This window comes from Pristis pectinata, chromosome 1, assembly GCF_009764475.1.
Source record: "Pristis pectinata isolate sPriPec2 chromosome 1, sPriPec2.1.pri, whole genome shotgun sequence".
Classification (NCBI taxonomy): Eukaryota; Metazoa; Chordata; class Chondrichthyes; order Rhinopristiformes; family Pristidae; genus Pristis; species Pristis pectinata.
This window is the reverse complement of record NC_067405.1, coordinates 62,400,897-62,425,587: the sequence shown is the minus strand read 5'-3', so window position 1 is coordinate 62,425,587 and position 24,691 is coordinate 62,400,897. Positions and strand designations below refer to the sequence as shown.

The following is a 24,691-nucleotide window of genomic DNA, read 5'->3' as shown; positions in this document are numbered from 1 at the left end:
ATTAAATGTCTTATCTAAGACCTAGTAGGGCAGACAGTAAGTCCAGACTGCAGAAAGTGGAAGTTTGCAGATAGTGAAATTATCCTGATGATTGATGTCTGTGGTAAACCTCTCTAGTTTCTGACTGGAGTTTGAGTTGGGAACAGTCTGACACTTAAGGGTCAAGCTGTTCAGTCACAGTGCAAAGGAAAGCACGTCCAAGATGTGGAAGGTGTGACTATTATGGAGTCAGATAGCAGAGTTTATGAGAAGCTGAGAAAGAAGTTTGTAGAAACAGTTCTCACCTCCAGTATCATGCATTTGTTATCTATGAATAAAGAAAGTAAAGTGGACAAACATAATGAAAACCAAAGCACAGTGGCTTGGGAAGTTGTCGAAAGGGTGGAAGATCATGATAGTAATATGGTAGTGATAGGGCACTCTAACATTAGGGGCATAGTTAGCATCCTCTGCAGCCAAGGACAACAATGCTGGAAGGTGTTTTGCCTTTCTGTGGCATTGATAAGAGATATCTCTCAGCAACTGGAGAGCAATTTGGAAAGAGAGGGAGTAAATACAGTTGCTGGGATACACACTGAAACAAGTAAAACGGGTAGGAAAAAGGAGGCGGCCCTGCTAAAAGGATATCAGCAATTAGGATCTAAATTTTTAAAAAAGCAGAAGCTGAAGGGTAATAATTTGATGAAGTAGAGGAACATCTCAACAATAGTCACCACAACATAACATGCTTTTAAGATGATGATTGAAAAGAGTGCAAGTTTGACAAAAGATAATTTTGAATATCTGAAAATAGAACTTGAGAAATGAAGGTCGAGGGGTGACCCAACTTTAAAATTATGAAGGGTTTTGATAAGAGTAGATGCAGGGAGTATGTTTACACTTGTGTGGAAATGTTTAACCAGTAGGCATCACTATAAGATGGCCAGCAAAGAATTCAATTGGATATTCAGAAAAAACCTTGTTATTCAATGCATGATGAGAATATGAAATGCTCCCTCAGAGAATGGTTGAAGCAAACAGCAGAGATGCATTTAAAGGGAGGCTAAACAAGCACAAGTGAGATGGGAAGAAAAGATAATAAAATGAGATGAGGAAGACAGGAAGCTTTGTGTAAATGCTGGTATGGGCCAGTTGAGCTCTACGGTCCATTTCTATGCCATATACTGATTACATACCTAAAATCTTCCTTACTTTATGTACTAACATTTTCAGCAAAGCTGAGGTTCAATTTTAAATTACCAAAACAAAACATTTACCCAATCATTCTGCATTCAACTGTACTCACCAAAGTGCAAATTCTGCAAAATTGAAGCATGTTATCAGTGAGGTCCTTAGTCAAATAATGCTGTGGGCCCTAACCATAATTTTTTGTCCATTAAAATATATGAATGGGTTTAAAATTTTAAAACTAGGATCATAATTTTGTGTGTTTATGTATCATAAACACAACAACAAAAATTAAAAGAGAAACTGCTTTAACTAAACTTTTGACAGAATAGGAATGGATACTTGAATAATGTGGACTTAAATTGAGCATATACCAATAAAAGTAAATAATTAAGAGGTATAAACTGAAAGAGGATCAATGTATAAAGGACAAAAAAAATAAATAAAGTGTACAACACACATGCATTTAAATACAGTATATTAATAACAGGCATACTCTGAAATGCGACAAAAACAAATTGAAAACAAAGTATTCACTATATGGTACATACTATATACATATAGTAAAATGATGGAATCTTAACTGTGATGATCACAAACAGAATATAAACTTTTTCTTGAAATAAAATCTCTTTACCTTTAGAACAGCTTCAAATTGTGTATCTTCATGCACAGGAAGTTGTGTTGGAATATCACATTCATTCTGTCCATGGACAACCAAAGTCTTTGTGCCTGGTGTAACAAGAAGGCCTACATTTAAACTGTTTCTATAAAGACTAAAGCAAATAATCAGCAACTGATTGATTACATAAAGATAAACTTTGGTGCCATACAATAATCTATTAGCAGCAAGTGGCAAGGTTTGGTTAGTGGAGGCACATGCAGTTGTACATTTCAGAGGAAAGCTGGTTGGGTATCTGAAATAACTTCCTGAAATGTGGAAGTGGGTGGGGAAGAGGAACTAGTGGTATTGCTCATAAATAGAACTCATACAAACTTGAATAGCCAAATGGCCTCTTACTGTGCTGTAGCCACTTCATGATTTTGTGAATCATCAAGTAGGTTTGTGCTCGCAATCTGCCGTCCTGTGGTGGTAACGTAAAGTGTTGCCTAGCCTGAAATTGTACAGGACCATTGTGGCCACCATTTCAGCCACTGAGGTCCTCCAACTTAAAAACATACTAATTCAACCAAACTTAATCAGGTATCCTAATATCTCCTTATGTGGCTGGATGTCATATTTGGTTCGATATTGCTCTTCCAAAACCCCTTGGGATGTTTTACTGTGTTAAATAAACTCCAAGTTGCTGAAGCAGGATTGCCATTCATTTGTTGCCAGTCTCTTACTGAGTTGGTCTGATTTTCATCCCATCAAGTTCAATGGGATGAAAATGGTTCTGCAGAGCCAACCAAACATCAAAACTGAAAATCATCACAACTTAGTGCCTGATTGCCTCTTGAAGGTGCCTCTTGAAATTATCACTTATCATATTCACATGAACACCTAACCATGCTTCCACAGTCTATAACTACTTAAAAAAAACACACAAACAGAGGAACAAAAACAAAGAATTAAACTCCAGTAGTCCAGCACTCAATTGTTTGGAAATTCCAATGGTTCAGTATCTGTCTGTCATTAACTTGGAATGTGAGTCAGGGCTCCAGACTGGGAACAGGTAGTACAGTCAGAGTTGGGGGCATGGACTGCAGGCTGGGTGTGTGGCCAGAGCTAGGTTAGGGACTGAAACACCAGGGGTCAGGAACATCAGTAGGTTTGAGACAGAGCCAGCATTCAGAGAGCTTGTACAATTCCCATTCCCTTCAAAGTCACCTAATTCAATGAGAAGGTCATGAGGAAGGACTAATAAGAGAACTTGTGGTGAAGGATTCCCTTGCAAGTAGTGATCACAACATGGTAGAATTTCAAATACAATACGAGGGTGAACATCCCAGGTCCAAAACCAGTGACTTCAACTTTAATAGAGTCAATTACAGTGGTATGAAGGTAGAGGTATCCAGAGTAGGTCTCACAATGGAGACACAAAAGACTATAGATGCTGGAATCTGGAGCAACAATCTGCTGGAGGAACTCAACGGATCAAGCAGCATCTGAAGGAGGAAAGGAATTGTTGATATTTCGGGTCAAGATTTTGAAGCTACTCAACCCGCTGAGTTCCTCCAGTAGATTGTTTGTTGTAAGAGATGGGGCTGTTGATGAGCAGTGGCAGATACTTAAACAGCTAGTTCATAATGGTCAACAAAAATATATCCCTGCTAGAAAGAGGGATTCCATTGAAAGAGGAATCTTACTCATGGTTAACAAAGGAGATTAAGGATAATGTTAATTGAAAAGTAGAGCATAGAAAGTAGCAAGGACTATTGGCAGATCAGAGGATTGGGAATTTTTCAGGACAGACAGAGAAAGATTAAAAAGCCCATAAGGATAAAATTGATTTTGAGAGCAAAATTACATATAATACTTTAGTACAAATACTGAAAGTTTCAATGTATAGATGGTGTCAAGGTTGCTGTGCAGGTCGATAGGGCTATTAAGAAGGTGTATGGTGTGTTTGCCTTCATTAGTCAGGGTACTGAGTTCAAGACCTGCCAGGTAATGTTGCAGCTCTATAAAACTCTGGTTAGACCACACTTGGAGTATTGTGTTCAGTTCTGGTTGCCTCATTATAGGAAGGATGTGGAAGCTTTAGAGAGAGTGCAGAAGAGATTTACCAGGATACTGCCTGGATTGGAGAGCATGTCTTATGAGGATAGGTTGAGCGAGCTAGGGCTTTTCTCTCTGGAGTGATGGAGGATGAGAGGTGACTTGATAGAGGTGTACAAGATGATAAGAGGCATAGATTGAGTGGACAGTTAGAGACTTTTCCCCAGGGTGAAAATGGCTAACACGAGGGGGCATAATTTTAAGGTGATTGGAGGAAGGTATAGGGGGGATGTCAGAGACAAGATTTTTTTTTACACAGAGAGTGGTGGGCGTGTGGAACGCACTGCCGGCAGAGGTGGTGGAGGCAGATACATTAAGGACATTTAAGAGACTCTATAGCCACATAAATGATAGAAAAGTGGAGGGCTATGTGGGAGGGAAGGGTTAGATAGATCTAGGAGCAGGATAATGTTGGCATAACATCGTGGGCCTAAGAGCCTGTAACTGCACTGTAATGTTCTATGTTCTACCTATGGAGTTGTACAGCACACAAACAGACCATTTGGCCCACCGTGTCCACCTTTTTGCCCATCTGCACTAATCCCACTTGCCTAATCCCAAAAAGGAAAGACAGTGGTTAAATTTAATCTGGGACCTCTAGAGAATGAGGCTGGGGAATTAATATATTCAAAGAAGAAAATGTGTTAGACCAACTTTTTGGATCACTTTTCACTGTGGAGGACACAGCAAATATCCCAATGATAACAGATGGGCTAGTTTCAAAGAGTATGGAAGAACTTCTAAAAATCCCAACCACAAAGAACAAAGTATTATAAAAACTCACAGGACTAAAGGCAGATGGGAAATGGATGCAGAGAACAGATCTACTAGTTGATGTATTCCAAAACTCACTGAATTTCAGGAGGATACCAGTGGATTTGAAAACAGCAAATGTGACTTCCTTGTTCAAGAAGCGAGGAAGACAAAAGACAGAAAACCATAGTCCAGTTAATTTAATGTTTATTGTTGGCAAATTGCTGGAGTCAATAATCAAAGAAGAAATAGCCAAGAATTTAGGAAAGCTCAATGTAATTAAATCAAGTCCACTTGGTTTCATGAAAGACATACCATGTTTGACAAATTTGCGCAAGTTCTTTTAGGATATAACAAGCATAGATAGAGGGGAACCTGTGGATGTGCTGTATTTGCAATTCCAAAAGGCATGTGACAAGATGCCACATAAAAGGCTGGTGCAGAAGCTAAAAGCTTGTGGTACAGGATGAAGTGTGTTAGCATGGATTGACAATTGGTTATCACACAGAAAACAGAGTTGGAATAAAGGAGTATTTTTCATGTTGGACAGATGTAACCAGTGGAGTACCCTAGAGTTCAGTTCTTGGCCCTTGATTATTTACAATTTATATCAATCACCTGCAGGAGCGGGCAGAATGTAACACATCACAGTTTTCTAATGACACGAAAATAGGTGGAAGGGCAAATTGTTTTGAGGATATTGTGGATCTGCAACAGGATATAGATTGACTGAGTGTGTGGGTGAAAATTTGGCAAATGGAGTTTTATACGAGGAAGTGCAAGATCATGCAGTTTGGTATGAGGAATCAAAAGGCAGATTATTATCTAAATAGAAAGAGGCTGCAAACGAGTGGAGTGCATAGGGATCTTGGTGTTCTTGTGCATGATTCAGAAAAGGTTAAGCAGGCAGGTGCAGTTAATAGTTGAGAAGGCAAATGGCATATTCGTCTTTATTGCAAAAGGATTGGCGTTTAGTAATAGGGAAGCTTTGTTACAATTGTACCAAGTTCTGGTGAGGCAACACCTGGAGACTGTGCAGAGATATGATGCCATTATCTAAGAGAGGATACAGTACCTCTGGAGGCAATCCAAATGAGATTCAGTAGGCTAATTCCTGGGATGAGAGAACAGTTCAAGGAAAGCTAAATAGGTTGGGTCTGTATTCTTTAGACTTTAGAAGAACGGGGGTGACCTTACTGAATTGTATAAGATCTAAGGGGGCAAGACAGGGTCAATGTCAAAATGTTTCCATTATGGGACACAATTTCAAGATGAAATGTTCACTGAAAGCAAAGGCATGTAAAAATTTCTCGCAGGGGGTAGAGAACCTCTGGAATTCTCTAGTCCAGGGAGTTGTGCAGGCTAGATTACAAGAAACATTTAAAGTTGTAGTGGACAAATGTTTGAAAGATGGGGGGGATTGAGGGCTGTGGGGATCTGGCAAAGAGGAGGAGTTGAGTCTGGGGTAGATCGACTATGATCACATTAAATGGCTGGGAACACTTGAAGGGCAGGTGACTACTCCTGCTTCTACTTTCCAGAAGAGCAACACCTCGTATTCCACCTGGGTCGTCTACAACCCAATGGTATGTACATTGAGTTTTCCAATTTCAGGTTACTCTTACCGCGTGTGCTCCCATCCCCTCACCCCTTCTTCTGGTCCTCCTCCCATTTTTGACTCCTAGCTCCTTCTGCCCATCATTCTTCAGCACTCTTTGATCCACCTACTGGCTCCCCTCTCACCCCTTACTCTCTCCTCTTTATATCAGTCATCTCCCCTCTTCACTCTCAATCTTGATGCAGGGTCTCAACCCGAAACATCAACAATTCCTTTCCCCCCGCAGATGCTGCTTGACCCACCGAGTTCCTCCAGCAGTTTCCTTTTTTGCTCCAGATTCCAGCATCTGTAGTCTCTTATGTTGCTATTTTATCTTCTTGTACTACTGTGTAACATGTAAAAAAAAAAGCAAAATAAAAGTGTGCTGGGCTCTTATTAAGAGTAATGTCCAATAATCTGGAAAATCTGCTAGTCAAGCACCAAAGTCCTGGAGCATGTCAGACTTTCAGAGTTTTATTTTAGATCTGTTTTGACAAGGTGAATGGTGCGCTCCAAGGTGACATTAGTAAAGGCCTTCAATTTTAAATAATGGGAATAACATGAAGTCAACTAAATGATATGGATGATGTAATCCACTTGTTGCAGCTCAACTGCACTGAGTAATTTAAGCAAATATTATTGGAATTAAGATTATATATTTAACATTTTACAAGCCAGTGTGGCGACTCACCGTTTAGTCGGGCGAACCGGCTCGGCAGTCGGGTCGCACGGCATCGGAGCGACGAGGCCCAAGATGGCGGTGGGCCTTGTCTTTCCCGAGTGACGGGGAGAACCCGCGCGCGGGAAAGTCTTGATGACGTAGTACTTACGTCATTGCCGGTTGCTTTGGGCGGGAACAGTCTCCCTTAAAGGGCCCGCGCAAGGCGGGAAAATAAACCACTTCTTGTTCGACAATCCTTCGACTAGCGTCTTGTTTTATTTCGCGGTAGCAACCGCTACATTGGTGACCCCGACGGTCCAAACGGATTTTGGACCCGCGCAATGGCCGACAGCACAGCAGCCAACGCAGTGGCCCTCAAGCTGCCCACCTTTTGGACACTTCGGCCCAGCGTCTGGTTTGACCAGGCCGAAGCACAATTCCACCTTCGGCAGATCACCTCCGACTCCACGAAGTACTACCATGTGGTTAGCTCTCTGGACCAAGAGACAGCTGCCCAGGTTGGGGACTTCATCCAGTCGCCTCCGGAGGAAGATAAGTACCCGGCTTTCAAAGACCTTTTGATTCGGACCTTCGGCCTCTCCCGTCGTGAGCGCGCCGCCCGCCTGCTTCATCTGGACGGCCTGGGGGACAGATCCTCATCCGCCCTAATGAATGAGATGCTGGCATTGGCCGAGGGACACAAGCCATGCCTGATGTTCGAACAGGCCTTCCTCGAACAGCTCCCCGATGACATCCACCTGTTGTTAGCTGACGCCGACTTCAGCAACCCCCGTGAGGTGGCTTCCCAGGCAGATGTCCTGTGGAGGGCCAAGCGCGAGAGCGGCTCGTCCGTCAGTCAAATCACCAGGCCGCGAGCCCAACGCCCGCCTCGCCTGGCCCCAGCAACCGAGCAACCACACCCCAGGAACGCAGACGACGACACGGGTGATCAGCTGTGCTTCTACCATCAGAGGTGGGGTGCGGAGGCCCGTCGATGCCGCCTACCCTGCAAGTTTCAGGGAAACGCCAGGGCCAGCCGCCACTGATGGCTACGACGGCTGGCCGCCGACAGAGCCTCCTCTTCGTTCAGGACAAGAAATCTGGACGGCGTTTCCTCGTTGATACTGGAGCGGAGGTCAGTATTTTGCCCCCGACCAGCCACGACACTCGTAACAGGCCACCCGGTCCTCTACTCAATGCCGCCAATGGTACAACGATACGGTCTTTCGGCACCCGTACACTTCAATTACAATTCGGCGGCAGCCGTTTTACCTGGACCTTCACCCTTGCCACGGTCGCCCGACCACTCCTAGGAGCTGATTTCCTTCGGGCCCACAACCTGTTAGTCGACCTGCGAGGGAAGCGGTTAGTCCACTCTAGCACCTTCCAGACCTATCCCCAGGGAGAAATCAGCACACCAGCCCCGCGCCTGGACTCCATTTCCCTTTCTGGCGACGATTTCGCCAAGCTCCTAGCCGAATTCCCATCAATTTTGGGCACCTTCGTTTACGAATTCTAGGCCCAAACACGGGGTACGACACCACATCATTACTACAGGGCCACCCCTTCATGCCCGAGCACGACGATTACCTCCAGACAAGCTCCGCCTGGCAAAGGAAGAGTTCCGTCACATGGAGGAGCTGGGGATTGTTCGCAGGTCAGACAGCCCCTGGGCCTCCCCCCTGCACATGGTCCCCAAAGCCACCGGAGGGTGGAGGCCCTGCGGCGACTATCACAGGCTGAATGACGCTACCACCCCGGACCGCTATCCCATCCCTCACATCCAGGACTTCGCAGCGAATTTACACGGGGCCCGCATCTTTTCCAAAGTGGACCTCGTTCCGGATGACGTCCCCAAGACTGCGATTATCACCTCATTCGGCCTGTTCGAATTCCTTCGGATGCTGTTCGGCCTTAAGAACGCCGCGCAGACCTTCCAGCGGCTGATGGACGCGGTAGGCCGAGACCTGGACTTCGTGTTCATTTACTTAGACGACATACTGATCGCCAGCCGTAACCGCCAGGAACACCTTTCCCACCTCCGCCAGCTGTATTCCCGCCTCCGCGATTTCGGCCTCACGATCAACCCGTCCAAGTGCCAATTCGGACTTGACTCTATCGATTTCCTTGGCCACAAAATCACCAGCGATGGGGCAACACCACTACCCGCCAAGGTGGACGCTATCCGCCATTTTGCCCGCCCCGACACAGTCAAAGGCCTACAGGAATTCCTTGGGATGGTCAACTTTTACCATCGGTTCATCCCTGCAGCAGCCCGTATCATGCGCCCTCTGTTCTCGCTGCTGGCTGGTAAGGGCAAGGACATCACCTGGACTGACGAGGCTGCGGCTGCTCTCGTTAAGGCCAAAGATGCCCTGGCAGACGCCACGATGCTTGTACACCCTAGGACTGACGTCCCGACTGCCCTCACGGTAGACGCGTCCAACACCGTGGTGGGTGGGGTACTGGAACAGCTACTTGAAGGCCGCTGGCAACCCTTGGCATTTTTCAGCAAGCACCTTAGACCGCCCGAACTGAAGTACAGCGCTTTTGATCGGGAACTTCTAGCACTGTATCTGGCGGTCCGGCATTTCCGATACTTTCTAGAAGGCAGGCCTTTCACCGCTTTCACCGATCATAAGCCTCTGTCCTTTGCCTTCTCCAAAGTCTCCGATCCCTGGTCAGCTCGTCAGCAGAGACATTTATCCTACATTTCCGAATTCACAACTGACATCCAACATGTCTCCGGAAAGGATAATGTCGTTGCTGATGCACTTTCCAGACCAACCATCCACAACCTATCCTTGGGTGTCGACTACACGGCCCTAGCTGACGCACAGCAAGCCGACGACGAACTGCCCAGCTACAGAACCGCAGTCTCGGGTCTGCAGCTCCGAGATTTCTTGGTTGGTCCAGGTCAGCGGACCCTACTTTGCGACGTTGCGACTGGTCAGCCCCGCCCTATAGTTCCTGCAGCCTGGCGGAGACGCGTTTTTGACTCGGTACATGGGTTGGCGCACCCGTCCATCAGATCTACTGTCCGACTGGTCGCCAGCAAGTTTGTCTGGCATGGCCTGTGCAAACAGGTCAGTGAGTGGGCCAGGACTTGTCCGCACTGCCAGACGTCAAAAATCCAGCGACACACCAAGGTCCCACCACAGCAGTTCGAGCCTACCCGTACGAGGTTCGACCACATACACGTCGACCTCGTGAGCCCTCTGCCGGTTTCAAGAGGAGCCCGGTACCTCCTTACCATCGTGGACCGGTTCACGAGGTGGCCTGAGGCAACCCCCCTGACTGACATCACAACTGATTCCTGCGCCCGGGCGCTGCTCACAAGTTGGGTCTCACGTTTTGGCGTTCCGGCCCACATCACTTCAGACAGAGGCACCCAATTCACTTCCAGTCTCTGGGCTGCATTAGCGAACCTGCTAGGGACGCAGCTGCACACCACCACGGCCTACCATCCTCAATCAAACAGGTTGGTGGAACGTTTTCACCGCCATCTGAAATCGGCCTTGATGGCCCGCCTGAAGGGTCCTAACTGGGTTGACGAGCTGCCTTGGGTCCTGCTCGGCATACGCACTGCCCCCAAAGAAGACCTCCGCACTTCGTCAGCTGAGCTTGTGTACGGGGCGCCCCTAGTTGTCCCCGGTGATTTCATACCTGCCCTTCGGGACCAAGGGGAACAACCCCCAGCAGTCCTACAAAGACTGCGCGAGAAGCTTGGCAACTTGGCCCCGATTCCCACCTCACGGCACGGTCAAGCCCCATCCTGCCAGCCCAAGGAACTACGGGACTGTAAGTTTGTTTTCGTTCGCAGGGGCACACCTCGGGCGCCATTGCAACGACCATATGAGGGACCGTTCCGAGTCATACGGAATAATGGATCCACCTTTATTTTGGACATTGGAGGCAGGGAACAGGTTTTCACGGCAGACCGCCTCAAACCGGCCCATTTGGATCTGCAACAGCCTGTCGAGGTTGCAACGCCGCGACGCAGAGGCCGGCTCCCTAAGCGGCAGCGGGCACAGCCCACGGACCTTGGGGACTGTATCGCCGGTTCTGGGGGGGGTTGTGTGGTGACTCACCGTTTAGTCGGGCGAACCGGCTCGGCAGTCGGGTCGCGCGGCGTCGGAGCGACGAGGCCCAAGATGGCGGCAGGCCTCGTCTTTCCCGAGCGACGGGGAGAACCCGCGCGCGGGAAAGTCTTGATGACATAGTACTTACGTCATTGCCGGTTGCTTTGGGCGGGAACAGTCTCCCTTAAAGGGCCCGCACAAGGCGGAAAAATAAACCACTTCTTGTTCGACAATCCTCCGACTAGCGTCTTGTTTTATTTCGCGGTAGCAACCGCTACACCAGTAACTTTTACATCCCAGTCTCAATATCAGTTTTGACAGAGAAACCACTAATGTTCCACAAACTTCTTATAACAATCAGATTCTTATAAATATACATCATACCAACTAAAATGGATAATAAATTATATCAACGCAGTTCTTGTACTGCTGAGAGGTATGCAAAGAATTGTACATGGCCCTAGCAGTATGACCTTTGCAACAATCACCAAGCAAGCATATGGACTGTAACAGAGCAAAAGGAAGGAAGGCCTACACTACAAATCTTTTGCTGAAAACAAAAGCAGTAGAATAGGAAGAAACATGTTAACAGTTTCTAAATGTTTTGATTCCAAACCACGGCAGATAAAAGAATGCAGACCTATTCTGCAATTTTAGATGGAGTCCAATTTGTATCATTTGCTTTTATCCTCAAGGCTTATGTGTCTATTCATCTCAAAACTAAACAAATAGTGAAGTGATTTTTATCACTAGCATAAAACATTGTGTCAAGATTAACAGCAGTAATTCAAACCAGATTCACAGGCACAAAGGTTTTGAATAATGCCAGTAATTTAAAATGTAATTATAACTAAGTAATGTTTAACTAAAAATTGTTACAAGTAGTATAAAAATTACTATTTTATATATTCTCCATAGAACCATAGAACACTACAGCACAGAAAACAGGCCATTCAGCCCTTCTGGTCTGTGCCGAAACAGTATTCTGCTAGTCTTTCTATCTTAAGTCTTTCATATTGCCTTGTCTAGTTAATACATTCCCCATTATTTTTTGAATTGATTATTTATGTGGATAGCTGCTATTATTGCATGGATGAAGAGCAGTGATTTTGCATGGGAGGAGGTCTAAGAGGGCTGAGGCCAAGATCAATCCCTTTAGGATCCCATAAGTGATTGCATGTGGCTGGCAGATTGAATCTTTATGGTGCTCCCAGAACTGTCAATTGCTGATCATGGAAGTAATTAGTTAAAGATTTTGAAGAGTTTCAGCAGCACAACTATAGTGTGTCATTAAAGAGGTCAACAACCATAGCTCCTTCTTCAGGCAATCCTAGAATTCGAGATCAATGACAGAGGTTGAAAATGGGATCTGCTTGGAACTGTACAAAACTTGCCCATGACAGGTCATTGCTATTCTAGAGTAGACTTCAACCTTTTCAGCAAGAGATCCTAGAACGTTAGACATTATTGAGAGGACAGTGATAGTATGGTAGCTGGGTGGATTGTTTAGTGGCCTCCCTGGCTTGGTAATGACCATTAAACAATCCAGATCCCAGATTAACACCAGATATTTGGAATGTGGCTGTGCTGCAGATGTTGGTAAACACCTTTTCTGGTTATTTCATTCATTGTGGTCCAATGTTCTTCAGGGATTCTGTGCAGATTCCATCAACTCTTGCAGCTTTTCCCGACTTGGTTGCCTTCAGGTCACTGCTCAGTTCCTTTTGTGTGCAAGGACTTGAAAAATCTGTGGGACATTCTTGACAAAGTGCATCAGGATAGTCTGTAATGTCCATAACCTTCCCCTGTTGGCTGGTGTCTTTGAGCAAATTGGAAGTTGCGAAGTGATAGCTTCAGCAAAAATTCTTTGCTACTAATGTAGTTGTTGGTCAGCTGTTCCAAAACAGAACAAGAATCTCCAGGCCTTTTGACTTCAGTGTGTCAGGAAATTGTATTCCCCTGCTTCCTGCTGTTTTATGGGACTCCTTACATCAAGAGAGTTGTGGAGTACTATTGCCATGTCAGAACCTTCATTTTTCCTACATTCTTCCAGAAGGTGATCACTCTGAGGTCCAGCAAGTGATGCAAGGTTTTCTAAAATTTCAGGGAATATATTGGTATTTACCAGTATGAAAAAATAAGTGAAGTGAATCTAATTTTCCAGAAGGGGAGGGATTTGCTTAATGGTTCGATGCATCTACTGCAGACATCCCAGCTGCCTTTCCACAGATTCCAGCGCAGTTTTGGCTTTATGGATAGTTGTTCATGGTTAATGTAAAATAAGACTTGGATGATACTGGGAACGCAGGAAGATGGGCAGCAGTGGAAAGGGCACATCAGCAATCCGCTCTTGTCGTGGGTCGTGAAACAAACACCAGTTGACTAGTCCTTTTTCCACCTAGAGGAATGGAAGGTGCCAGGCTGCTTTGCATTGTTTTAGGTTATGCATGGAGGCCCAATTTGATACTTGTTCTCCTGTAGTGTTGCTACTTGAGTATCCCCATGTGATGTTGGCTGATGAAGTCACTAGTGTCGATAGTTGGTCATTAGGTCTGCTAATGGGTGTAATACAATGTTAAACCAGAGCTTATTTGGTGGCTTATACAAAAATGTTATGGTCAGCTTGTAGAAGATGAATTTGTTATCATCTGATTTTAGATCTTCTGCAACTTTGGTGAGGCCTTCTTTCATGTAGAAGGTATCTCAGGTGTATATGCCTTGGCATCATTCTTGACCTTACTCTGAGTTAATGATAACAACACATTGGAGATAAGATCAAAGGAAGAACAGATCTCATCTGGACACTGGTCCAAATAGTGTGGACACTTATGATCCGGTTAGTAGGTTTAGTCAGGACAAAATTTCTCTCTCTCAGCTCCTTGGTGAGGTGGATATTCTTTTAGGTAGGAATGATCCTGGCGCCATGTGTTTTAGGATTTTAGAGAGAGTAGCAGGCCTCTTGTCTAATAGAAAGGAAGCTCGGGTCAAAGTTAAGAATAAGGAGGATGGTAGGGCCTGTAAAAATAATGGTTATAACTCCTCTGCTGGGAAGACTAAGTTTAAGAAAATGCAAGATTTGTATAGGAAAGATAGGAAAAGTTTAGCCAGGCAGCTGATGGGGAGCCCATCCGAGGTGGGTTGTCCCATTAGTATTGAAGATTTAGAGCTGCATTTTAGATCTTGCTTCGTGGTGTTTAATAACAAGGCAAACATCAATAAATTTAGCCCCTGCTTAGCCCAGGCTAATACTTTATTTCTCTTACAAGATTTTAAATGTGACCAGGATTTTAAATGTTATCAATGATTTTAAAAAGGACACTGCAGCTGGCCTGGGCAGCCTTAATCTGAATGTGGACATCAATATTTTAGCCAGAATGTTTTCCTTTTGGGTCAAATGTGAAAAAATTCCATCTAATATTAAGGAAGCCAGACTGTCCATATTCCTAAAACTGATGCTATCAATAAACTACAATGAATTGATAATTGGCAACCCACTGCCATTGGATCTGTTTTATTGAGGATTTTTACCAAAATTTCAGCAAAAAGATTAGCTAATACAGTAATCCTTCATGCTCATCAGGAAGGATTGGTTGTGGCTACTACCCCTGGGTGTAATCAAAATACTAACATTCTAAGTAACCTAATGATGGGGGCCAAGAGGAAGCATAATGATCTGGTGGTGGTTTTTATAGATCTAGTAGAAGCTTTTGACCACAAGCTAAGTTTCAAGGCTTTGGGCAGGATGGGGGTTGATGCCCACTTTGTGAACCTTATATTGGATCTGTATGCAAATTCGGGCACTATTGTGAGGGGGGGGGGGGAGGTGGTTAAAGGTGACCTACTTTCCATTATTTTATTGAATACTGTAATAGATACCTTGTTTTGTTCATTGGGTAGGGATGTTTCAGGATTTTACCTCAGGATAGGTAATTTTTTTTTGTACTGCTCTGGCTTTTGCTGATGATGTGGCCCTTGTGAGTGACTCTCACAAGGGCATGTCTAAAGATCTCAAGGTCCTTGAGAATTTTTGTAAAACAAAGGGCTTTGAGGTTAATGTCAATAAAACTTCCATTTTTATATGGCTTTTTAAGAACAAAAGTTTTATTTTTAACACCACCCTTAACTGGCTTTTTAGTAAGAAATTATTAATTTTGTCAGTCCTAGTGACGGGGAGAAGTACCTTGGTGCCAGAATCAATCCTCGGATAGGATGCTCATCAGTCGAATGGATCAGTAAACTCGAGGGATGGGGTCAAAATCTTCTGTGGGTGAGGCTTAAGCTGACCCAGAAGGTTGAATTATTTAAGATCTATTTCATCTCTGGATTTTACCATTCATTTGTTTTAAAATAAGGCATTTCAGAATATTTTAATTAAATTAGCTGAGGATATTAGGAAATTTATCAAGGAATAAGATATCTTTATTAATCACATGTACATCAAAACACAGTGAAATGTACCTTTTGTATAGAGTGTTCTGGGGGCAACCCACAAGTATCGCCACGCTTCTGGCGCCAACATAGCATGCCCACAACTTCCTAACCCATACGTCTTTGGAATATGGGAGTAAACTGGAGCACCCAGAGGAAACCCACGCAGACACAAGGAAAGCATACAAGCTCCTTACAGACAGTGGCCAGAATTGAACCCGGGTCACTGGCGCTGTAATAGTGTTACGCTAACCGCTACACGACCGTGTCTGCCTTCATAAATTTCTCAGTTACTGTGGCGGGTTTTGAACTCGTCATCAGTGCTGTGCCCCTGGATACCAAGCCAGTAACTTAACCACTATGCTAGCCTCTCACGATGTTCAACACTTACTGAAGTGCATTAACAATGGATTGTTATATTCCAGAAACAGGGAAGGTGGTTTGGCAATTTCCAAATTGGAAATCAGATCCCACTTTCCGTTATTAAGAAATATACCTATTTTAAAAAAGCAGGGGAATAAGTTGGTTGATCTGAGTTTCCATATTGCTGGAATTCATTTGGATTTGTTGATTGATAAGTATGGGAACTTTAAATGCCTGACAACTGAGAGGATGTGGTAAGGAATAGCTTCAACAGGAGACAGGTTAGGATCATTAGGAGTAATTGGCATGACATAGAATTTGAGGCATGGAGTATAATGAGGTATCAGGGAATCGAGGTCTCTTATTACAAGAATGATCCCCAGTCCCGCAGCTAGATTAATGGATATTCATCCTTTAGACACTTCATTATGTTACTTCACTGCTATTGAGATCGAAAGCATGTACCGTCAAGAACACACCTGCTTTAGCTAGGCCTAAAATGGACAGGACATGCAGGAGATTTGGGGTAACTGGGGAGACACTCAGCCACCTTTCAGGCACGTGTTTGTCAGTGAACTAGCCACGGATCTTTAGACCATCACCCACATACTGAACTCCTACCTTGAGAGATCCATGTCTGGTAGAGGCATCACCATTAAGAGAGCTTCATCATAAGCTATGGAAAGGACTGCTAGGCTTGACATCACACTATGACTGCTTATTTTATATAGAGATGGCAGTATTGCAGAGAAAAACTTGAAACAATATCAGTAGCCAAGTCACAATCTAAAGTTTGTGACTACCAAGTAATATTCTATCTATCATTTCAGAAAATGCACAAAAATAATAAGCAGTTGAAAATAATTAGAAATAAGAAAAAGATGTTCCACGTCATTTGATACTGCTTGCTTTTTGTTAGGTAGGTGTGCACCTACCTGGCATCGAGGCTGTGACGAGTAATTTGACCTCACACTGTTCTTTTTTCATCGTCTGTTTCAGGTCTTTGAAGAAAAGTCCTTCTACATAAACCACAACCTCCCATAGAAAGGTGACAGTGGCTGAGATTGCATCCATACCCCACTCACAAGGAGTGCGCACAAAATACATAATCAGGCCAACCTGCAACGCAACAGGAAATGATGAAAACAATGTATTTCAGTATGGTAGTAAATTGGATAACCTAAGGGCAAGACTATCCTACATATTTCCAGGGCCATGCTCATCCCCACACTGTCATTATCTCATCTTCAGATAATTGATTTAAAAAAAAATGTCATTTCAATGTGATTTGCAGCTTTCTTCCTAAGTTCTATTTTTGTTTAAGTAGCTCCATCATGAAGATGATTGAGGAGGAGTGGTCAACTGCTGTCAATCTCTTAGACTATAGGAAAGAGCTTTAATTTAAATGAATTGAAAATATCAAATTTAACAGTGGATGGCTTATACTTAAAGCTTAATTTATTATTGCTTAGGAATGGTTAATCTTACGTGATACAAGACACCACTAATACTTACCAGATAGTTGAAGAGTATATGAGACGTCTGAGCAGGCATATCTCCGATATTCAACAGAAGTTTTCGCAGCATGTAGATCAGTTCATCCTTCAAAGAAGAGTGCAATTCAGCAAAAATCTTTGGACTTTTATAAATTTGTAATGTAAAAAAATTCTCAAAATAGCACTTTGAAAAATGTTAAATTATTTCACTTAACTTGATAATTTATTAACAATGTCACATTAATCTATTCCTGACAATTAAGAAGCTTTCTGCATACAAGGTTCGATTGATACATCCCTTGAAGTAGTATTTTAATATGCTCTAACCTGCTCCCACCTAAAATGGTAATCTAAGTTTTGTTTACTTCATTGATCTAAATTAAAAGGGGGCTATTGTCTCATATAGATACCCAATGGGAAGGTCCATTTAAAATGAAGCTGATCAAATCAAAAGGCCCAGTGTGTGGTTAAGGTTACAAAACCTATTTTGAAGTCATTACTAGCTCATGGAGGACATTCAAAAAATGACAGTATTGCCTTTGAGATATTTACATCAGTATCACTAAAAAGATATTTTTCAGGAAATGTTATTTCAAATTATTATGAATCCAGTGAATACTCTCTTCATAATAGATTGGTTTGTCACTTAAATCCTATAGAAGTCTTTGTAATGAAGAATTGGAAGAAATTCTGATTTTCCACTTCTATTAGCTCAAACGAAAGTCAGGAATGGTAAATGTTACATCAAAGCATATATTTGAAAAGGGAACTAAAATATTAGCAGTGCAAGGTTAATGCACAGGCAAATAATTACTTTAGTCAGTTAAAGATGAAAGTATTTGAGATTTGAAAGTATTTTTGCCCAACAAACAACCTTAAATATCTCTGCATAATGGAAAGTCATGAGTAGATTCTCCATGTCTTCCCATCCATTGAAATTAATGATTGGAAAATCAGGAGCAACCAACACACTTCTGGTAAATACATATGGCATGGACTCAGGAAGTTTATCACACAGATTAAACATGTCAATCAGGATACACAGACTGGCATTTTTTTTTAAAATGTTTGTGTGGGTGTCATTGGCAAGGCCAGAATTCACTATCCACCGCTAATAGCCCTTGAGATTATGCTGCTTTAGTGCTTTGGCAAAGGTCCTCAATGTTATACGGTCATGAGTTCCAGGATTTAGACCTGTTGGTGATGCTTTTAAGTCAGGACCACATGTAACTTGGAGGGGAAGCAGCAGGTGATGGCGCTCTCATATATCGGCGATGCTCCTTTATGTCAATAGATTGGGAAGTGCTACCAGAGTTGCTTGGCTGAGATGTATAATTGCAATGTATTTTGCAGTGAATCCAGTGCACTGACAGTGTAATGGTGGTGGAAGGTGTAAATGTTTAGGGTGGTAGATGGGGTGCTGATCAAGCAGGTTGCTTTGTTCTGGATGGTGTTGAGCTTAAGTGTTGTTGGATCTGCACTCACTGCAAGTGGAGAGTAGACCATGAGACTCCTGACTGGTCCCCTGTAGAAGGGCTTTGGGAAGTAAGATGGTGAGTCTGTAAGATACCCGGCAATTGACCTGTTCAACTTTAATTGACTGGTCCAGTTGAGTTTTTTTTGTCAATGGTGACTCCCAGGATGTGGATGGTAGGAATTCAACAATGGTAATGACATTGAATATTAGGGGAAGGTAGTTAGACTTTTCCATGTTGGAAACCATCATTGACTAGCACTTTGGGGCATCATGTCACCTGCCACTTTTCAGCCCATGTCCGAATGTTGTCTAGGTCTTGTTGCATGCAGGTGTGGACTGCTTCATTTGCTGAGCTGTTGTAAATAGAACTGAATGTGCTGCAATCCTCAGTAAACGTACCCTTTTCTGATCTTATGATGCTGAGCCTGGGAAACTGCTCTGAGGAACTCCTACATCAATGTTCTGGGGCTGGGATGATTGACCTCCAGATACTTAATCCAGCTTCCTGTGTGCAAGGTATAATTCCAACTAATGGGTATTTTTTTCCCTCCAGTTTCTCATTGACTTTGGTTTTATTAGGACTGCGTAATGCTAACTTGACGTCAAGGGCAGTTGCTCTCAACTCACATTGAGAATTCAGCTCTTTGGTCCATGTCTGTACCAAGGCTGTGATAAGGTCTGGAGCCAAATGAATTTGGCAAAACAAAACTGGACAGCAGTGAGATTACTATGGGTAAGATATCACTCTCTGTCCATTTGGTAAGGACTGAAAGTCGACTGATTGTGTGGGAACTATTCAGCTTGGACATCCTACTTTTTGTCAACAGGAAGTAGGTAGGCTATTTTCAATACTGTTGTATGGATGCCAGTGTTGCAGTTGAATTGCAATAGCTCAGCTATAAGGTGCAGTTGATTCTGGAAAGTACCACAGGTGAGATACTGTCCTCTTGTTTTGTGTACTTCTACACTAGATTCTGACTATCAACCCTATCCATGCCTCTTATAATTACATATACTTCTATCAGGTCATCCTTCAGCCTCCTTTGCTCCTGGGAAAACAAATCCAGCCCATCCAGTCTCTCCCCATAATGAAAGTCCTCCAATCCAGGCAACACCCTTATTTTGAAAATCAACTTTATTAACCAAGCTTAAATTACACAGCTACCATGCTGGGATTATGAGAAACAACCCAAGATAGATACAAAATACATTAAGTTCTCTGTTTTAAGTAAATTAGATACCTGACGGTTACTGATGGTGAGCTTCTCCAGAAAATGGCGCAAAACAAGTGCAGGGTCTTCAATCAAACAGTTCCACAATACCTGTTGTGCTACTGCACTCACTAAAACAAAAGGAAAGTATCACAGACTAATATTAAGGGTGAAAGTTATAATTTTATCATTAATAAGCCTTAAAGGAAAGACATTAGTACAGTGAAATTAAGAAGGCTGGTGACATTTCCTGTTGACCCTGCTAATATAGGTCAGTGGGAAGTCATCCAAATAACTTGCATCTGGATTTCCCATATTTTCTGCCCTAATTGCTCTATGAAGCAGAAAATGTGGGCCACAGAAACTTCAAGCTCAGGCAAGGTCAATCTTCTACTTTTTCTTGTTTTTGTGATGTTGAGTATAAAATGGAGGACTAAATTATCTTGGTTTAAATTTCTATGAAGAATGTGGACATACTAACAACTCCAGCAATTATTGTTTAACTTTACTTGTCCTTTTAACTGAATAGCTTGCTTGGTCATTTCAAGAGGGCAATTAAGAGTGGTCACTTTAATAGGTCCAGATCACACATAGGTCAGATAAGAGTGACAGTTTTCCTTCCATGAAGGACAATAGAGTACATCATTTAATCCATTTGTTCAAGCTCCCCAGCTGTGGGGAGATTCAAATGACCTGACCTGTAATTCAAATATTCGGATTCCAGTCCAGTTCCTAAGCCTATTTGCTATGTACACATCCAACAGCAAAATAATGGAATAATCTTTTGATCATTCTCTGAATCCTCGTTCAATTATAGCCACCAAATATGATTTACAATCCCCACCTGCATGAAAGATTGTACTTTTTTCAGCTAATCCTGGCCATTACAGGTGCTTCCAGAGTTTAGGACCACAAGGGTCTAGCAATCATTGCCTAACAAATGTAAATAACTGGGCTTACTTTTGTAGAAGCATTGTGGATCCGTGAAAAGGGAGCCCTACATTTCAGTCATCAGCATAAAGGATATTTTTCTAAATATGTAAATGTGGTAACCAATTCTGCCTGTGTGCTCTGAGGTTCTACATAATGGTAGAATCCAACCAGCTTACTGAAACTGACTCTCTTGGGCTAAAGTAAAATCCAAGGTCTTGCTTCCAGACATTCCTCTCACAAAACAGGATGGAGTATTGAAAACCACTTGTAGTGATCAATTACCACTGCCCTTCGTGCTCTGTACATCCACAAACCTCCCTCAGGTTTTTCTAATTCTTACTCTGAAACCAGTCACATTTTCTAATCTCTTTTCTCTCTCCACTATCATGACCATTCCAAACTAACCACCCCTTTCCATCCAATTGCTCTTCTGAGCTCATCTTGTCCAAGGTATCCATCTCCAGCTTTCATTCTTTTGGCCATCCAACTTGTATTTCTGGCTCTCTTCCTCAAAAAAAAAACCTGACCTGGACCAATGTATTTGCCAATTTTCTGCTCTCCCTTTCCTCTTCAAAGTCCTTAAAAATGCTGAAACTTCCCAAATTTATTAATGACCAACTTTTCCAGCCAACTTCATAGCTTTTCTGGTCAGATTTCTACCCCACAACAGTATTGAACATCCTAATTAGAGCAACAAATGCCTTCCTCTAGTCTATCCAAGCAAAGAATCTAGAGCAATAGTTTCTCTTTCTGCTGTGCATAATTATATCTGGAATGCCCTAAGGACCTGCCCTTGGCCCTGTTTGCAGAGGGTGGTGAGTATATGGAACAAGCTGCCAGAGGAAGTGGTTGAGGCAGCTGCAATAGTATAATTTAAGAAGCACTTGGATAGGTACATGCAGAGGCAGGGCTGAGAGGGATATGGGCCGAACACAGGAAATTGGGACTAGATGGGTGGGCACTGTGGTCGGCATGGACTCATTGGGTTGAAGGGCCTGTATCCATGCTGTATTGCTCTATGACTCTACATGACAAGAAATGGGGTCTAGTTTCACAAAAGTACTTATGAAACCCATTTTACTCCTTCTTTGACTTAAGTCTGATTACATTTCTATAGAGCACACTTTGGTACGTTGCCATCAGTGCAGAACAAGAGAAATGCAAGCTGCTGTTAAGTATCTGTGCAGTGTAGCATTAAATGAAGGTATAAACATTATCATTATCGATGGGTAATTATTCACCTGACTCACATAATATCTGCAATTTTGGAATCCACATTGCCAAATAGAAAGGCTTTCCCCATCATTGCAGGTTTGTAAAGTTATTTTAAATTGAGGCTGTAACAATGATAAAAATGAGATAGCTTGACAGAAATAAATGGCACCACCTTAAAGAAATTTTAAACTTTTTGGCAATAAAAATGAAAGGTTTCATTAAAAGTGTGTAGCAAGTGCCTTAAGATTTGAAGACATTACGAATGAAATAAGCTCCCTGGCACAATAAAGAAATTTTGATAAATCAAATGATTTAAAAGACATTTATGAAGTGTTCTTCACCACCTTTGGGTGCTCCTTCCAGTTTAAAATGAGTACTTTTCAAGTAATGTTATTGCTGTAAAGAAAGAAACCTAGCAGCCAATTTGTGCACAATAAGCTACCACAAACAACAACTTTGCATCATACAAACTTCTGTGGTACATCAAATTTAAGAATAAATATTGGCCAGGACATCAGGAATAAATGTGCTGTTCTTCTATGAAATAATCTAAGGGAGGCTTTATTTCCTACCTTAAAGAGAAGGCTTAACACCTCAGCTGAGAAACAGCACTGTCAGAGTACAACAGTCCCTCAGCACCATATTAATGTGTCAACTTAAAACAGAAACTACTGGAAATACTCAACTGGTCGGGGAGAAATAGGTGGCAATGTGGGCTGTGCAGAAGATGCAGAGGCTACAGGGGAATATACACAGGTTAAAATGGGCAAGGACGCAGGAGATGTAATATAATATGGAATGGAATGAAATATGTAAAAATTCTGACATCATGCACTTTAGTAGAAAAAGTAGAAAGGGAAAGGTGGATTTTTTTTTAAATGGTGAGAGTTTGAAAGATGTTGATGTTCAGAGGGATGTGGTTGTCACTGTACGTGGAGCACTGGAGTTTTTGATACACCCACTTTGGGGAAAGGATTTTGACTATCTAGCCTGTGTCTTTCATAATCATATATGCATATTTGTATCAGCTCACCTCTCAGCCTCCTTCACTCCAGGGAAAACAAACTCAGCCTATCCAACTTCTCCCCATAAAAAAAGTCCTGCAATCCAGGCAACATCCTGGTGAATCTCTCCTACGCAACTTTTCAAGTTGAGGACCTTTCATTACAATTTATGTATATATAAGTTATGCTAATTTTTTATGTGAATTTATGTTTATCCTCATCTTATACTATACCATGCTGCTGCTGCAAAAAGCTAATTTTCATGGCATTTATACCCTGTTTATATTTACCTATTACAGCAATAAACCTAAATTTGAACTTGAACTAGGAAAAACTATAAGTCAGACATGTTTTAAGTTGCAGAGAAGGGGAAAGGATCGAGAGAACAAAAAGAAATGATGGGGTGAAGACCAAGGGACAATGAATAACACAAAAGCTGGTGGTGCTGGCTGAGACAGGGTGGTTAAGGCTTGTAAATTTCAGCTAATCTGTCTGGAGGAGAAATTGAATCAGCACACAGGTCATATTTCCAGCATCTGCAGATTTTTGTTTATCGATGTCACCTTAAATTTTTGGACTCAAATCTCAGGCGCAAGTCCATAATTCATAACCATCTAACTCAAGAGTGGAACCAACTGATAAATATTTGATGATATTCAATGTGGAGCTTAAAGTGTTAATTTCTAAAAAAAACTTTTATAGTTCTGATTTAGTTTAAAAACTTGTTTGCTTCAATGAGCAGCTAACCAAGATATGATAAAAGGTACCTGCCACACCATCTTCTCGTACTTCTCCATCCTCCATGAGATGAACAATTGGAAGCACAGTGGCACAAATGCACGCAGGAAATACAGCTTGGGGAGGCTGCAGTACGTGATGTGTTGGAGTGTTTTCTGTAGCATCTTCTTCGTCTGCGCACAAAAAAAACAGATACTGATCCCACTCATTAAGATTTTAAAGAATTGAAGAATTAAGAATTTAAGATCTTTGCACACGAGGACGTACAATAATATAGCAATTTCCTAGTCATTCACAAGTTAACTAATGGCTACCATTTACCTTCAGCACTGACTGCTGACCGTACTGACCACACAGAGCCACGGCGGAATGAGTAATTTCTATGGGAGGTACTGGATGTGCAGGATGGACTAACTGACAGCCGACGGGAAGCTAGGTTTGTCGCATCCTCCACTGCAAAAGGAAATCAAATTCTGACTTGTAAGCTAGTAAGTATATTAAAATACACATCTTTAAGATACAAACACAACTGCTTATACATTTCTCATGTATTTAACAGGTTATTACAAAAACAATACATATATATTTGTATATTCACTACAGTAGTTACAGATAAGGACAGTTGTTCAGTTTTGTCTGATTTTTCTCAAAAATAATTTTGAAAAATTAAGCTTTTGTCAACCACTATTGACTCCTTATAAAGTAATGGAGAACTCTGTTTACTGTACATATAATGGAAGTCCAATGACATCTGAGGTGGTGTCAGGGAGCAGCAGTCTTGTAGCCTGTATGAAAGCAATGAAAACTTATTGCTGGTGACTACACTTTAGGATTGTAGTGCTCA

General features: G+C 42.5%; 1 protein-coding gene across 3 annotated transcripts in view; it reads right to left on the bottom strand.

The window, feature by feature from the left end:
* Positions 1 to 24,691, bottom strand: part of LOC127574760 (protein unc-80 homolog) — a 211,845-nt gene that overhangs the window by 53,783 nt on the left and 133,371 nt on the right. For all 3 annotated transcript variants that reach the window (XM_052024066.1, XM_052024057.1, XM_052024074.1), the window contains 6 exons: positions 24,169 to 24,300; positions 23,877 to 24,020; positions 19,988 to 20,088; positions 17,289 to 17,375; positions 16,709 to 16,892; positions 1,805 to 1,899 (listed from right to left, as the gene is read on the bottom strand). In XM_052024066.1, coding sequence (XP_051880026.1) covers positions 1,805 to 1,899; positions 16,709 to 16,892; positions 17,289 to 17,375; positions 19,988 to 20,088; positions 23,877 to 24,020; positions 24,169 to 24,300 — 743 coding nt within the window. The remainder of the gene's footprint in view (positions 1 to 1,804; positions 1,900 to 16,708; positions 16,893 to 17,288; positions 17,376 to 19,987; positions 20,089 to 23,876; positions 24,021 to 24,168; positions 24,301 to 24,691) is intronic.